The sequence below is a fragment of the Triturus cristatus genome, chromosome 9 (assembly GCF_964204655.1).
Source record: "Triturus cristatus chromosome 9, aTriCri1.1, whole genome shotgun sequence".
NCBI lineage: Eukaryota > Metazoa > Chordata > Amphibia > Caudata > Salamandridae > Triturus > Triturus cristatus.
The window spans coordinates 1,259,183,678-1,259,199,144 of NC_140592.1; the positions used below are offsets into that span (position 1 = coordinate 1,259,183,678).

General features: G+C 50.6%; 1 protein-coding gene across 2 annotated transcripts in view; it reads left to right on the forward strand.

The window, feature by feature from the left end:
* The window catches only part of G2E3 (G2/M-phase specific E3 ubiquitin protein ligase), a 504,970-nt gene that overhangs the window by 307,363 nt on the left and 182,140 nt on the right, over positions 1 to 15,467 (forward strand). For both annotated transcript variants that reach the window (XM_085627367.1, XM_085627368.1), the window contains one exon: positions 3,437 to 3,553. In XM_085627367.1, coding sequence (XP_085483493.1) covers positions 3,437 to 3,553 — 117 coding nt within the window. The remainder of the gene's footprint in view (positions 1 to 3,436; positions 3,554 to 15,467) is intronic.

The window sequence follows — 15,467 nt, forward strand, 5'->3', positions numbered from 1 at the left end:
TCTCACAGAGGCACACACGGCGAAGCAAGAATACACCTGGAAAGGAGTTTCACGCTCATAAAATGTGGCACATCAAAAGACAGTTTTCAGAATAAAGCGTGGGGTTTTATTTGTGCAACACTAACAAAGGCCTTCCTAGATCAAATGAAACATGTAAATGTGTGTGTACATATGGGGGGGGGGGTGTATATTTGTGTGTGTGTGTGTGTATATATATATATATATATATATATATATATCTCGTACCACAAGGTTGCCCTTTAGGATGTCGCACACTTCAGGGTATTCGCACACTGAGCCTCAGGCGGCAACATCGATAGCATGCCCCACACATTCACAGAGCCATACGCGTTTCGAGCTAATCAAGCTCTTGTTCACTGGCAGGAAATGAGGCAGAAAGCGGACCATTGCAGAACATGCTTTTAATCAATGTAAAGTCCCGCCCCAGTGGGCGTCAACAATGGCATTATGGTTAATGTAGTCCAAGTACTGCCACTGAATGCGTGGGGCATGCTATCGATGTTGCCGCCTGAGGCTCAGTGTGCGAATACCCTGAAGTGTGCGACATCCTAAAGGGCAACCTTGTGGTACGATGTTATGCGGCTGGTCCGGTCGCGTGGATGTCCTGACGCCATAGGCGTTCCCTGGTTTGTACTTCAAGCGCCGTCGGGGACCGAAGGGGCCTTGAACTTCTTGGAGACTTGGCAGCATTGATGGAGGTGCCGGCATGCTTTTCACCCTGATGGAACTGATTTTAATTGAGGCGTAAGCAGGTAAGCCACTTGGCAAGAGAACAATCAAAATCTTTAGTGGCAGTATTTGGACTACATTAACCATAATGCCATTGTTGACGCCCACTGAGGCGGGACTTTACATTGATTAAAAGCATGTTCTGCAATGGTCCGCTTTTTGCCTCATTTCCTGCCAGTGATCAAGAGCTTGATTAGCTCGAAACGCGTATGGCTCTGTGAATGTGTGGGGCATGCTATCGATGTTGCCGCCTGAGGCTGTGTGCGAATACCCTGAAGTGTGCGACATCCTAAAGGGCAACCTTGTGGTACGATATATATATATATATATATATATATATAATACAAATAAGCAAATGCAATCGTTAAATGCATGGCTAAGATACATGTAGACAATACTGGATGCCCACTACAAGAAATAGGCACCGTTAAATGCAAGTAGTCGGACACAAGGAATCAAAGGAAAGCATGAAAAGATACATACACAGAATACATCAGATTATGACTTGAATGTGCACACATCACAATGCCAATAATCGGAGAAAATACATTACCGGCTGCAATAACTTCATCTTAGCCCACACCAGACTGTGGTATTCACAGCTGGGGTCAAGAGTCTCAGCAAGCCGGGAACTGCTACACTGAATAGGACTCGTCCGTCCCTTCAGGTCAAAATAAAATCCTGCTTTCCAAGTCAACAGACCCCAGTTTTATAATCTCAATGCACTAGAAGTTTCAATGGAAACCTCCTCAGCACCAAGGAAAACTTACTGGAGTTGGCCGATCTCCCACAAGCATCCCAAAAGGCAATGGAGTTCACGTATTCTTCTGCGCTCCCACATGTTCCAGCCCCTTATCTTAGTGAAGTTTGAAAAAGTAGAAAACATCTTAAAGTACAGAAAACAATCTTGAATGTGAATAACCCAAATGTGAGTGATCTGGGGGCCTGCTTATGTGCACAAAGCTCAAGCTAGACAGTCGGAATTCAAGATGGCATGAGGGCATGCAAAGGCAATAGTAAAAACCTCATAAAACTTCCCAATGAACATAATGCACATTTGTGCACCACTGCCTATAGCATCACACACTTCATTTCCCAATGTACAACATAATGCACATTTGAGCACCACTGCATATAACACTACACTCTGAAAACATGAGAGAGAAAAGTGTGAAATGTACTTCTGTCTCAAACGCACATACCACACGTTCTCTTCCTGGTAATGCTGTTCTACTCTGTGAAAACGCTGTCAAAGGCCATCACGTGGTCCCTACATATGGGAGTGCCTCTGGCACTACAGATAGCAGCAAAAGGGGTTTTGCATTGTGAATCCTTTTCTGGATTAACATGCTGTGCATTATTCTGCTATCTAGTGGTTGGGTCCAGAATAGTCTGTTTGTTTTTTTTCTTTCATATTTTGGGCGTCGTTGACCACCAAGTGGTGCTAGGTCGGTCCCTTGCGTGACGTCAGACGGGCACTACAGATAGAAGCATCAGGGGACCTGGTCTCTGCACCTCTGAGGAGTGAAGCCATGTCTGAGCAGGTGTTGTGTGATGGCTCATCAAGCTATTTTATGGAGACTAAGATTTAGATGTTACAACTACTCCTCAAATCAGGGCAGAAGAAACTAATTTTGTGGCGCAGGGTTTCACTTGAGTCTTAATCTAGCTTTGGCTTTATATTAAAGTTTTAGCCATTCTCGCAATTGGCTTGGTAACAGCCAATGTTCTTGATCACCCAAAAAATGCAAACAGCATACCGGGAATCATTTACTAGACCAGTGTACGCGCTTTACTAATGAATCCGAAGAGTGAAGATAGTTGTGATATTATGCTTAGAAGCTCACAATTGGCACTCGGGCCATTTTTCTGTGCTTCATATCACGGCAATGTTTTGGAGGAATCCGTACTATTGAGCTGCAAAACACTCTTCATCTAATGTTCGCTACTATGTACTACTGGTACTCATGTGGGTGACTTCAGGGAACATTTAGGCAAGGGTTAGAGTAGCTTGTTTTGTGTTGTTTTTGTCGTGAGAGGTCCTGCTGCTTTATTGGTAGCTAGTATATATGCACTTTATTTGCTACACTTAAGGGAAACTGATCCTGTATTAAATGCTGCATTCGCTCTTAACTTCCCCAGCTTCACTGTTACAGAAAATGCCATTATGCGTAGTTGCATAAGGAATTGCTGGAAGTAGTTACAGAAGTATCCTCTTTAGTCTGTGGTACACCCCTACCTATGTGGCTGACAAGCTCATCTTCTATGTTGGCAGTTAATTCACCTACAGCCAGGCCACCATCAGAATGGAAACTAAAAAGTTCAACAAAAGAGAAATAAAGTAAGGCAACAGACCATCTCCATCTATGCACCCAGGACAAAGAAAAAACATTCCTATATCCGTGACTGCTGCCCCGACCATGCCATGCTGTCTGAGTTTCAAATTAAAACTAATCCTTAGTTAAAAGTGAAAACAAATGTATACATTATTGTGAGTTCCTGGTATGCTAATTGCCCATTGAGCGACATACCTTCCCTAAAATTCAGGATTCCTATTGCCACAAACCTTAAATGAGCTTAAAATGAAATAAGCCCTAGTCAGCTGTTGGGAGACTTCTGCTCACTCATGCTTTCATACTGGTGGTGGTAAATGTTCAGTGTTTAACATGTTATGAAACCTTTTCAGAGACGCCGCATGGGAGCTGGAGGACAATGCATATCAAGACCTTCTTCAGCGTTACCAGCATTGTGATGAGCAAAAGTGCCTCTGTAAAGATGGGCGGGAGTTTGATGACCCGGAGAGGTAAGGCAAAGTGAAAGGTTGCAGAAAGCATAGTAGTTCCTGGCTGTTTTTCTTTAGATCAGTGCGGTTTACTGTTATGGTGTTTATCTAGCACAGTAGTTCTTAAAATTTTACTTGTTTACCCCCTTATTCCTGATAAATGGGGATCTCACCCCCCCCCCCCAACTGAGTCATTATTGGAATCCAGGCACTCCCACTGTGTCTTTATTGGAATCGGGGCACTCCCACAGGGTCATTTGTGGAATCTGGGCACTCTCACGGATTCATTCTTGGAATGGGGGCACTCCCACGGAGTCTTTCTTGGAATCTGGGCACTCCCACAGAGTCATTTTTGAGATTGAGGCACTCCCACTGAGTCGTCATTGGGAACCGGGGCACTCCCACTGAGTCGTCATTGGGAACCGGGGCACTCCCGCAGAGTCGCCATTGGGAATCGGGGCACGCCCCCTGAGTCGCCAGCACTCCCCCTGAGTTGCCATTGGAAGCTGAGGATCCTGGTTTTAGTCATTACAATGATTTGAACCTCTGAACAATACACTGAAATACAGAAACTAGCATTAATTCATCAAATACACAAATTATTAAATATTGTATTCAATTCTCAAACAAATTGGAAAAAAACTGTTTTAATTTTGATAGGAAGGTTGGAGTTCGAAATTAACTGAGGCCACCCATTGTATATAGTATGTTATGTTTGATGCATTTGACCGCTTCAACAAATCAATATGAGGACACAAGCTTAAGTTTTAACCTCCAGTTTCCAATTCCTTAAAATTTACAGTGTTTTAAAATGCTCAGTCTTGCATTTCGGTTCCTTTATTCATATACTCTTTATTAACCTCGTAATATTTAATTTCTAAGCAGTTGCAGACCCCCTGAATAGATCCCGCTGACCCCCACGGGTCCCCAGACCACATATTTAGAACCACTAATCTAGCTATTAAGGTATAGGCTGGTGGGAGACCCTGCGGGAGTTGGGGGGCAGCAAGGTAGGGGAGTAAAGCTGTAGACAAGGGCAGAGCCGGGCCTGTTTCGTACGAAGTGCCATTACTGTGCAACATAACGTGTTTTTTTTTTTTTTGTTGGTTCTTTTTTTGCGCCCCGGCGGAGACTTTGGTATTATAGAAGGGGTCGCAGACACTTGGTGTGCCCATCCGTAATGATCGTGCTGACAATCTGTGTGCGCCACCACGATCTTCGGGTGCTCCCTCAAATGATAGAATCAATTGGATTTGCACCTGTATGATATTACACACATTACCGACACTGGCACAGGCAGTGCAACCCCGAAGGCACCACTTGAAAGAGGGCACAAGGGTTCCAAGGACTCACAGGCATATCCTCCCCCCCCCCCCCCCCCCCCCCTCCCTGCAGAGTGCATCCTGCATTGGTGCTTCCTCCCAATAATGGAGCAATAGCGGACAGGACCAGACCCTATGCAGGAAGTCCGCCCCTTGCCGGTTGCACCTGGGACACTCATCGCTACGGGCTTGGTAGCCTATGTGTAGCGTGCATGGGGTGAGGTATACTTTATGTACTAAATTGTATTGAAGGAGCTTAAACCGTACGTTTGCACTAATCCTCTGTACCCCTCATGTACCTTCCTCCATTCACTCGGTCAGGGGTTCATTCACTAGCTTATCCCACTTTTGCTAGATTCCAAGAGTCTCTCCCGGGAAATCATCTCAGCGCTCTGTAAACATTGAAAATCAGTCGCCTACCCTGCGCCATGTACAACATGGCTTTCAAAATGTTAGTGGTAATAGGTTCCTCCAGGAGCCCCGGCCAAAGCTCACGGGCAAACTGGAGATTTTCCCATATTGCAAGATTTGGCCTGGTCCTAAATCACAGTATCCTATTTAGTAGTAGTAACTTCGGTTAAAATAACCATGAAAGTATCCCCAAAACTAATAAACAGGGCTCCAACAATCAATATACAAGGAGAATAGTACATAAAACTCGTTTTAGAATGGACCTATGTGCACGAAAATACAGCGTCATCGTAATACTCTTTAAAATTACTCACAATATTCATTTAAAACCTTTCTTATTTTTAGGTAGTATTCCTCCAGGCAATAAAATACAATAAAACTCAGAGGGAGAATGTGCAAAATACAGCATATACTAAGGTGCAAGTTAATTAAAAATATGTATTACTTTAAAAAATGTGCAAATCGAGAGGCAATACATTTGCAAATGTGCATTGGGGACTGTACAACAAATGCATAAAGTGTCCGTGCATATTGTATATAGGCAGCTGAGCAGCGGTGCATCAAAGGTTGCATCAATCTAGGGAACACATCAATCTATAGCATTTAAAACGTGTAATCTTTTAAACCACACTGCTTGCAAACATGTACCTGCAGCAAACACTATTTTTGGTGACTAGTTTTTTTTTTTTAATCCTAAATTCTTCCAGGTGCCTACATGTAGACCTGTTGCAGCAGATTGGAACTAACCATTTGCGACATGTGAGACGATACCCCCTACAGAAGAACAATACACGTTTCTCATCTTCAATACCAGAGCTATATGTAGGGCATATTTTAAGATCTTGGTTAGTGCGCCATTTGCTAGTAAAGGACCTTAAAGGTAGGATTCCATATCGGAACCGTATATACACATTCCTAGTTGAGGATGGGAAAATTAAATCTAAAAATTCTTCACACCTGGATATATGCTTGTGGGCTAGGAAATGTGCGAATTACACACCCATTTTGACTATTCATAGCATAACTGTCATTAATGTAAGCCCAGTATCGAGTTTTTAGCAATTATCGGATTTTGAAATAGTTTTAGGGACGTCCCACAAGTACTGCATTTCAAGTTTAGAAAACCAACTTGATATGGACTTTACCCATGGAAAATCCCCGGCACCTTGATAATTCATTAGCTCTACCAGTGAATCTTTAAAAACTTCAAGTTCAGGTGTGGACCAAAGTCTGATCCAATTTAATAAGCTTTTTAAAATAGCCAAATCGGCAACTCTTTTTATCCCAGCATCCAAATACATGGGGGTTAGCGGTGAGCTCAATAGTAAACCCAGAAGCCTTCTAATAGTTATTCTCGGTAATCATCAATAACTGTAAATTCCCGCATCACCAAATCTCTGCTCCATAAAGAGCAGCTTCCTGTTCATTTGCTCGGTTGGTTTCCACAGTAGGGGAAATTATGCGCGACGTAGTTTGATTGTAAAACCTTAAAATAGCATTAGATCTATGTTCAATCATTTGTGTAGACGTATCCAGTTGACTCGTCCACCTTGGCTTATCTGTGAGTCTGACGCCCAAGTAGTCAAAATATGTACTCTCAAGAGCCTCACCACTTGCATGGATACTGCGACTTCCCTTCTCTATTTCCAAACACCATAAACTTGGTTTTATTTATATTTAATTCTAAACCTCTTGAATTACAAAAATTGTAAAATGTGTCAATTACAATTTGAAGACCCATTGGTGAATTAGATACAAGAAGTGAGTCTACAGCAAAAAGTAAAATGGGTATCTTATTATTCAAAACCGGGGAGTCATTCCTGCAATGTTCTAAAGCATTCACATCATTAATATACAAGGAAAATAAAGTAGGGGGTAAAACTCCTCTCTTTACAGGCCTGCGATCCGTTAGTTCGCGGTTGGGGCCCCAGCGAACTTTTGCCTAGGTATTCATATGCAATTGGGGGGCGGAGCTTAGCTCGCAACGAAGATGGCCGCTTGAGCTCGGAGCTCCGGCGAGCCACTCCATATATCCGCAAATAATCCTTACTCCTACGTCTCCCGAAACAGCGGCGACCCCCAGCGGAACATCCGGAGGTGCTGGGCAGCCGACCGCCGCGATTTCTGGCCCGCTTGAGCGAGGGGGCGCCCTCCGGAGACGTCGACCCAGGAGGCGTCCGAGGCCGCAGATCCACGGCCTCGAGTGAGAGAGACGGCCGACGACGTGACGCAACGTGCGGCCGGCGGCGGCCGCGAGGGACGGACCCGTGGCGCATTGTGGCGGACAGCGGTGATCGGCTGTGGTGACCCGCGACGAGCAAAGAGGCAACAGGCAGCGCTGTGTGCTGGGCGCCGGGAAGTAGTGACCTAGATCGGCGGAGAGCACGCTGGGAGGCCCTGGGTGAGTCCAGCGCTGCTCGGAGAGCGGACGGCCGGCGGCACCCCCTTCGAGCCCCGAGGCCAGCGAGATCAGAGGAGGAGCAACTCGGAGTGAGAGCAGCTGGGGGCAATTCTGGGCCTCGTTGAAGCGGCGGCCTGGGCTGGGGGCGCTGGGGTGCTCGGCAGCGGCAGTGCGGAGGAGGCAACACGACAAGAGAAACCACGGGTGAGGAGCCTCCGGGGCAGAGCTGGGCGAGAACACCACGAGCAGGGAGTGAGAGAAGCGGAGGCAGTGTGGGAGGCCTAACGACGACACGGTGAAGACTGCTGACGGCTGGTACGCCGGGTGGTTCCATCGGGTGCTGCACAAGCCACCAGGGCGCCTGCGGGGGGCTGCCTGCGATCGCGATACAGCCACGCGGCCGCAGGAGCGTGCCCAGGCCGGACGACATCTTGCTGACCGGAGTGTGGGCGCAAGATGGGAAAGCCCGACAAAACCCAGTCGAAACTGAAGTTCGCGCAGCGGCGCCCCCAGACGCAGTCACCGCGGGAGGCGGATCTGAGCCTGCGGAGGACGACCGGGACATGCGGAGCCTCTTGTTGTCCATGGAGAAGGGGTTGCAGAGCGGCATCATTGCCCTGGGCGCGAAGATTGACGCGCTCTCCTACCGAATGGACCGCATGGGGGAACGCCTGGACAAGCACTCGGAACGCCTGGACCAGGCTGATGGTCGCATATCGGAGGTGGAGGGCGCGCAGACGACACTGGATCGCGACCACAGGAAGCTCGAGCGCCAACTGCAGATGCTGCAGGACAAAACGGAGGACTTAGAGGCCCCTTCTCGGCGATGCAACCTGCGAATCACTGGCCTGCCGGAGTCCACTGCCACGGGCCGCATGGAGACCTTCGTAGAAACGCTGCTGATTGCGCTGCTGGGGAAGGATCTGTTCTCCGGGATGTTTGTGGTGGAAAGAGCGCACAGGTCCCTGGGCCCAAGGCCCCCGCCGGGTGCACCGCCCCGGCCGGTCATAGCGAAACTATTGAATTATAGGTACCGTGATGCAGCGCTAAGAGCGGCCCGGGAAAAGAAGACATTGTTCTACGAGGGGTCTCCCATCTCGCTCTACCCGGACTTCACGGCCCGGGTCCAGGAGGCCAGGCGACAGTTTGTCCCCGCCAAAAAGCAACTCCGAGAACTGGGAGTGGACTATGCAATGCTGTACCCGGCTAAGCTGCGAGTCAACCGGCAGGGCAAGTCGCACATTTTCCAAGACCCTAAAGCGCTCCAGAAGGCATTGAAAGACTGGGCGAAGGAGCCGCGCCGGAGTCCGGTGACGTCGCCGCGGGGGGATGAGAGAGCCGACGACCTGGACGCACAGGACTGACCATGAGTGCAGGTCCCACCTTGTTGGTACATTTGGGGTGACAGGATTGGCGGAAGAGATGTAAGCATTGGAGGGCACGGGTGGGGGGAGTTTGGACTATATCGCTATGGGGTACAGTACATTGTGAGATGCACCCCCCCCCCCCCTGATTCGGCGCTATAGGGACTCACATGGACAGTGACTCATCCCCCAATTGCTCTAATCCTGTATAGGGTTGTAGTTGACGCTGCTGGGGCCTCCAATCTGGGAGGACCGAGGGAGGGACTGGGAGATATAACAGTGGCTCGCTGGACCGGGCGGCGGCAGTTAGGTGTTAGGTGCTTCCACACTAGTGTGTGAGCGCTGAGCGACCTCCGCCCGCGTGTGCGTCCCACACCTTTAAAGGTTCAAAGTTATGGGTGGGGTGGCGGGAGGTAAGGGGTGCCCAAGTTTGGGAATCTGCAAGGCCGAGTTGGGGTGGGTCTTCTGTGGGTGGGGGGGAGGGAGGGGTTTGAGTTACGGGGGTTTGAGGTCACTAAGTCGGGGTGTGCGTTTTGATCTGCTTGTAAGCTCTTGCGCTTGGCGACGCGCTCAGTTGAAGGATTTGCACCCTAGAGCAAGCTATGGCTGACACCGAAGCGGCCACACCTGAGAGGCACGACACACTCAGAATCCTCACTTGGAATGTAAGGGGACTTAATGATTACCGCAAAGCCCGAAAGGTGGTGTACTATCTTAAGAGGCATAGGATAGATATAGCTTTCCTACAGGAGACACATCTCCCTAACAACAGCCCTATCCTACGCACTAGGGACCTTAGGGAGGCACATGCGGCGGGGTTCACTACACACTCTCGAGGGGTGTTGACGTGGGTGAGCCCGCGGGTGGAGCACAGAGTGCAGTACATGGCCTCGGACAACGCGGGCAGGTATGCGCTCACGCGCTTCCAGGGAAAGGGCATGGATTTACTCCTGGTTAACTGTTATGGGCCGAACTATGACTGCCCTGAGTTTTTCACAGCGCTGACAGCGGCGGTGGGGGATGCAGGCGCGCGGCATGTGCTTTGGGGCGGCGACTTTAATGTAGTTTTGGACCCGGAGCTGAATCGCTCAGGCGGCCCGAAACTAGCGCAACCGGCGGCAGCGAAGGCGATTGCTCGAGGTATGCTCTGTTTGGATCTCGTTGATTTGTGGAGAACTCGTAACCCGGAAATAGGGAGCTACACACATTACTCCGCATACCATAACCTGCATACGCGTATAGATTACTGGCTACTATCTGCGCCCCTCCTGCCGCAGATACGCGAGTGCACGGTACTCCCGCGCACGCTTTCCGACCATTCGCCGATACTGCTCTCCCTGACGGCGCCCAGAAGGGTCCCCCCGCCGTTTCTCTGGCGATTTCCCCCATACTCGCTGCAAGATCCCCTGTTCAAGGAGGAGCTGACTGCCGCGATCGAGCTATTCTTTGCCACCAATCTAGGCTCCGTGGAGGACTTCCAGACAGTTTGGGAGACCTTTAAGGTCCACATTCGCGGTGTGGCGATGGCCAAACACTCGGGGGTACTCCGAGATATCCGGCGACGCCGGAACGTGACCTGGCTGCACTTGAGGCAAGACTGCTGGAGACGGGTGGAGAGGACGCTGCTGCGGAGCTAAAAACACTCCTGGCAGAGTACCACGAAACTGCTGATGCAGAGGTGCTGCATTTGGGGAAGTACGCTACGGCCAGGGTTTATGGTGAGGGTGATAGACCGGGGTCGGTGTTAGCTAATCTGCTCAAGGCTAGCAGACGCAGACCTGCCGTCACGCAGATCAAGTCGGGGGATGGCTCGCTGCTCCTGACAGATGAGGAGGTGGTGGAGCGATTCAGGACGTATTATGCCGCGCTCTACGCTTCTCGGCAGGCGGGGATGGAAGACAGCATAGGGGACTACCTTGACTATATAAAGTTGCCGTTCCTAGCGAACGAACACAGGGAGTTTCTATCCCTGCCTATCGAGAGGGATGAAATTCTAGAGGCTCTGGCGGGCATGAAGGCGCAGAGCGCCCCTGGAGCTGATGGCCTCACGGTCGCGTTCTACCGCGCTTTTATAGACCAGCTTTTGCCGCACGTGTCGACGCTGTTCGACGATATGTGCATTAAGGGACATATGCCACCGTCCATGCGCGAGGCGCTATTGGTCGCTATTCCAAAGCCGGGAAAACCACCCGATGAGTGCAGCTCCTATCGACCACTATCGCTGCTCAACGTGGATGCGAAGCTGTATGCCAAGGTCCTGGCCACCCGGTTGGCCCTACTCGCTCCCGAGCTGGTCGCCCCAGAGCAGGCGGGGTTCATGCCCGGCAGGAACCTCACGTACAATTTGCGGACAGTGTTTGGCGTCATGCAACATGTTCGCCCTGACGTGCGCGCGCTCGCTGTCTTCCTCGACATGGAAAAGGCCTTTGACTCTGTCGAATGGCCATTCATGCGACAGGTCCTGACTAGAATGGGGCTAGGCCCGATCTTCCTCCAAATGATAGGGGTGCTGTATAGTAGCCCCACGGCGAGAATACGATTGGGCGATCGAGTCACGGAACCAATAGCAATCTCGAGGGGCACGAGGCAGGGCTGCCCCCTATCGCCTCTGCTGTACGCCCTGGTGGCGGAGCCGCTGGCATGCGCTATGCGTGAATACCATAGCCTGCGAGGTATTAATTTTCCAACTTGCAGGATAACGATATCCACGTATGCAGATGACACCCTGCTGTATGTCAGGGACCCAGAAAATAACCTGGCCCCGGTACTGAGGGAGGTTGTTCAATTTGGAGCGCTCTCCGGGCTGAAGGTTAACTGGGACAAGTCGATCGTGTTCCCGCTGACACCGGTCACGACCCCATTTGATATGGAATACCCGTTGCGCTGGTCGGAGGACCCGATCCGATACCTGGGGATACAGCTCCATAGGGACTCAGAAGTGGTGCTGTCTGAGAATTACGGGAGGGCCATCAGTAAATTGGAGGACGACGTGGAGACCTGGATCAAGCTGCCCCTTTCGTTATTGGGGCGCATATCCATCATGAAAATGGTGGTGCTCCCTCGGTTTCTGTTTCTGTTTGCGAACATCCCCATGGTGCTGTCCCGCGCTTTCTTCGCGCGGCTACAGGCATCAATGCTAAGGCTGGCGTGGGGTGGCAAGCAGGCGCGGACAAGCTGGAGAGTGCTGACGCTACCTTACCAGATTGGTGGCCTAGGAGCACCCGACATGGAGCTGTACTATCGGGTGGCGCAGGGGGCTCAGGCGCATAGCTGGATCCACGGGGGTGAGACTGTCCCGTATCTCAAGTTAGAGACATTATTTGCGGCGCCGCTACCGCTCCCCGCGGTCATTTTTGGGCATCCGGATCGTCGCACGGGATTCCTTGATTCCTTGAACTCCACTAGGCATGCCTGGAACTGTATACTGCAGCGCGAATCGGGGGCGCAGCTATATTCACCGGCAATGTCAATTGCTTGGGCGGTGTGGCTGGCCCCTTGTAATGAGGAAGCAGTGCGGCGAACACTTAGCGAGATGGGTGTACTCACCGTGGGCGACATGTTTGCTGACGGCCAAGTCAAGACGTGGGAGGCGGTGGCGGCCTTGGGCAACGAGGGCACGCAGCTGCAGCGTTTTCAGTATCACAGAGTTAGACATGCCTGGAAACAGTTGTTGGGGGGTGACATGGAGGAGCCGGCGGAGGTTCCGGAACTGACATACATAATTAAGAATGATAACCCCCGCGGGCTGATCTCTAAGCTGTACCGAATGGCGCAATCTCATAGGGTGCACGAGTTTGCAAAAAGCAGGCTGGACTGGCAAAGGGACTTAGGGATCACAATTGACGATGCTATGTGGGCGTACTGCTGCACGGGGATCAAACGCATCTCTCTGCATGGCAGACATCGACTCGTCCATTTCAAGTTCCTCAACAGGTACTACTACACACCAGAGCGCTTGCATAGATATGGACTGCGTGACGACCCTGTATGTGAACGGTGCACACACCCGGCTGCGGACTTCCTACACCTAGCGTGGCACTGCCCGGGCATATACAGCTACTGGGAAGCGGTATTCCAACAGATAGTGGGGGTGACGGGGGTGGCGCTGGCTCTGGACCCGGCAGTGGCGTTATTGGGGCATTCCAGAGTGGTGCCGAAGGCGGCCCGACGCCTGGTGGATATGGGGATGCTTGTTGCGAAGCGACGAGTTGCGATGAGCTGGATGCGTGGCCCCGTGCCCACGGTGGAGCAGTGGAAGCGAGATGTGCTATACTGCTGCACCCAAGCGGAGAGGTTCAGTGAGTTGCTGCCACCGCGTAGTCGGCCTAAGAACTTCTGGGAATTGTACGTGGAGTACCTGAGCGGTCGGGAGACTGGCGCGGGGAGCCCGGAAGGGGGTCCTGATACGGAGACTACAGTAGAGGAAGCTTCCGGGAGCGGTGAGGGTATGGGGGACGCATGAAGAGAATGAGGGGCGGCTGAGTGCGGGACACGAATGGGGCTGCGACTGACTTAGGACCTCACTTGTTTAGTTGGGATGGGTGGGCTAGGGGAGTTGGGGGTAATCGTGGGGGGACAAAGGGGGCTGGGAGTTTATGGCCAAAAAATGCGAGACTGTGCCCTACGTTCTGGGGGGAGGAGCACTCTAGACCCGGCCACCGGCAGGGGGCCTGCCCTGTACAAGAGCGTCGCGATGGAGGGACACTCGAGAAGCAGGGGATATTAATTCAGTCATTCACGGCGATGCCCGACCTCCGGGATGTGGGATAGCCGGTACAGTTGGTTGTGACATGCTAAAAGAAGGCGGGCCCCAGGTTGGTGGCACGCGGATATGTTCATGATTATGCCTTGTTTTGCAGTCAATAAAAACATTTTAAAAAAAAAGGTATTCATATGCAATTTATTTATTGTGGGTACTAGGTTAACTGGGACCCCCCCATACTTGTCAGGGCTTGCCAGAAGGCAGAACGTGGTATGAGATCAAATGCGACTCTGAGGTCAATAAAAGCTACATATAAGTTTTGTAGCATGAAGCCTCTTCTAGATTAGGTGGTTATGTCCGGAATTGTCCATTTTTTTTTCTTTTATTTTTTTGTTTTTGTCGCTGTTGACCACCATTTGGTGCCAGGTACGTCCCCTGAGTGACGTCAGACAGTATCCTGGATGTCGACGTGAGTTGTGGCCATCTTCAGATTCTTTTTTCCGCCATTGGGTCTGGAAGCAAGACTAGAAGCTCCGAAGAAAGTTTTTCGATTTTCCCGGAAAAGACTTAAAAGATTAGCATCGAAGGATCATTGCAGAGAAACCAAACGAGTGACACAGCACCTGAAGACAGGAGCAGGGTGTCCGTTTAAACACCAAAGGACCAATCCGGTCCACAAATGGCAAACTAAGGGTAATGGAGAACACCCCTTTCAAATTCTCCTAAGTGCTACCACAAGTACGCACAGCGCGACCCACACGACGTGTGCAATCTGTGCCTGACGAAGGACCATCAAGACCAGGATTGCGAGGCCTGCGCAGCATTCCAGCCGAAAACGCTCAGGACACGTCGACACCAAAGATAGGCTCACTACACCAAAATGTCTCAGCCGTCGAAGAAACCATCCATGAGGGACATGGGGTTTCTCCAAAAATGAAGAGGAGCATGGGGCTCCAGCAGAATCGACACACGAAGGATTGGACGTCGAAATACTGGAAACTGACTCCAAACAAATTCACGCGGAAAAGCAGGCCAAAGAGTCAAAAAAGAAGACTCAGAAGGTAAGACACACAGATCCGTCGGATCGAAGGGCCACAAACATAAAATGCTCAAGGCAGCCCTAACGCTGAGCAAGAAGGCGATCGAGGGTCAGCCGTGACCAAAGGAATCCCACGGAACCCATCCAAAGGTTACCGAAAAGGAAAGATAGCAAAAGGCACCGAAGCCAAGAGTCTACACCGAACCCACAAAAAAGGGCTTGCTAAAAGGTGATGCCGAAAAGAAGAGAGTCCCCAGCCTCAGACGGCGAGAGGGCCCTCGAGGTCAAAAAGAGGACTCCAGGAGGAAATGGCTCTGCTCCTACAAAAGTAAAAATAATTTGTCGCATCACTAAAGGATTTTCGAATCCCTAAAGCACCTGCAGTTGAACCAGAGCTGGAAAATGACGACGCCGAAGAAGCAGAAGACTCCGAGGGTGAGGAAGAAGGGATCTTTGACTCCCCACCAATGCCGGAACCTCGAGGCGAAGACCCAGAGGAATACGGAGATGTCCCGGAGGAAGAGGAAAACTCAGAAAACTTCGAGGACACATGGAACGATCTCGACACCGAGAGCCCAGAAGAAGAGATCACAAACTTCTCAGTCTTTAGTGTTGCCATTACGGTGCTGTGGTGCTCGTGTTTGACGAGCTCTCAGCACCATGTACTCTTAAATGGCAGCACTGCACTTACAGTGC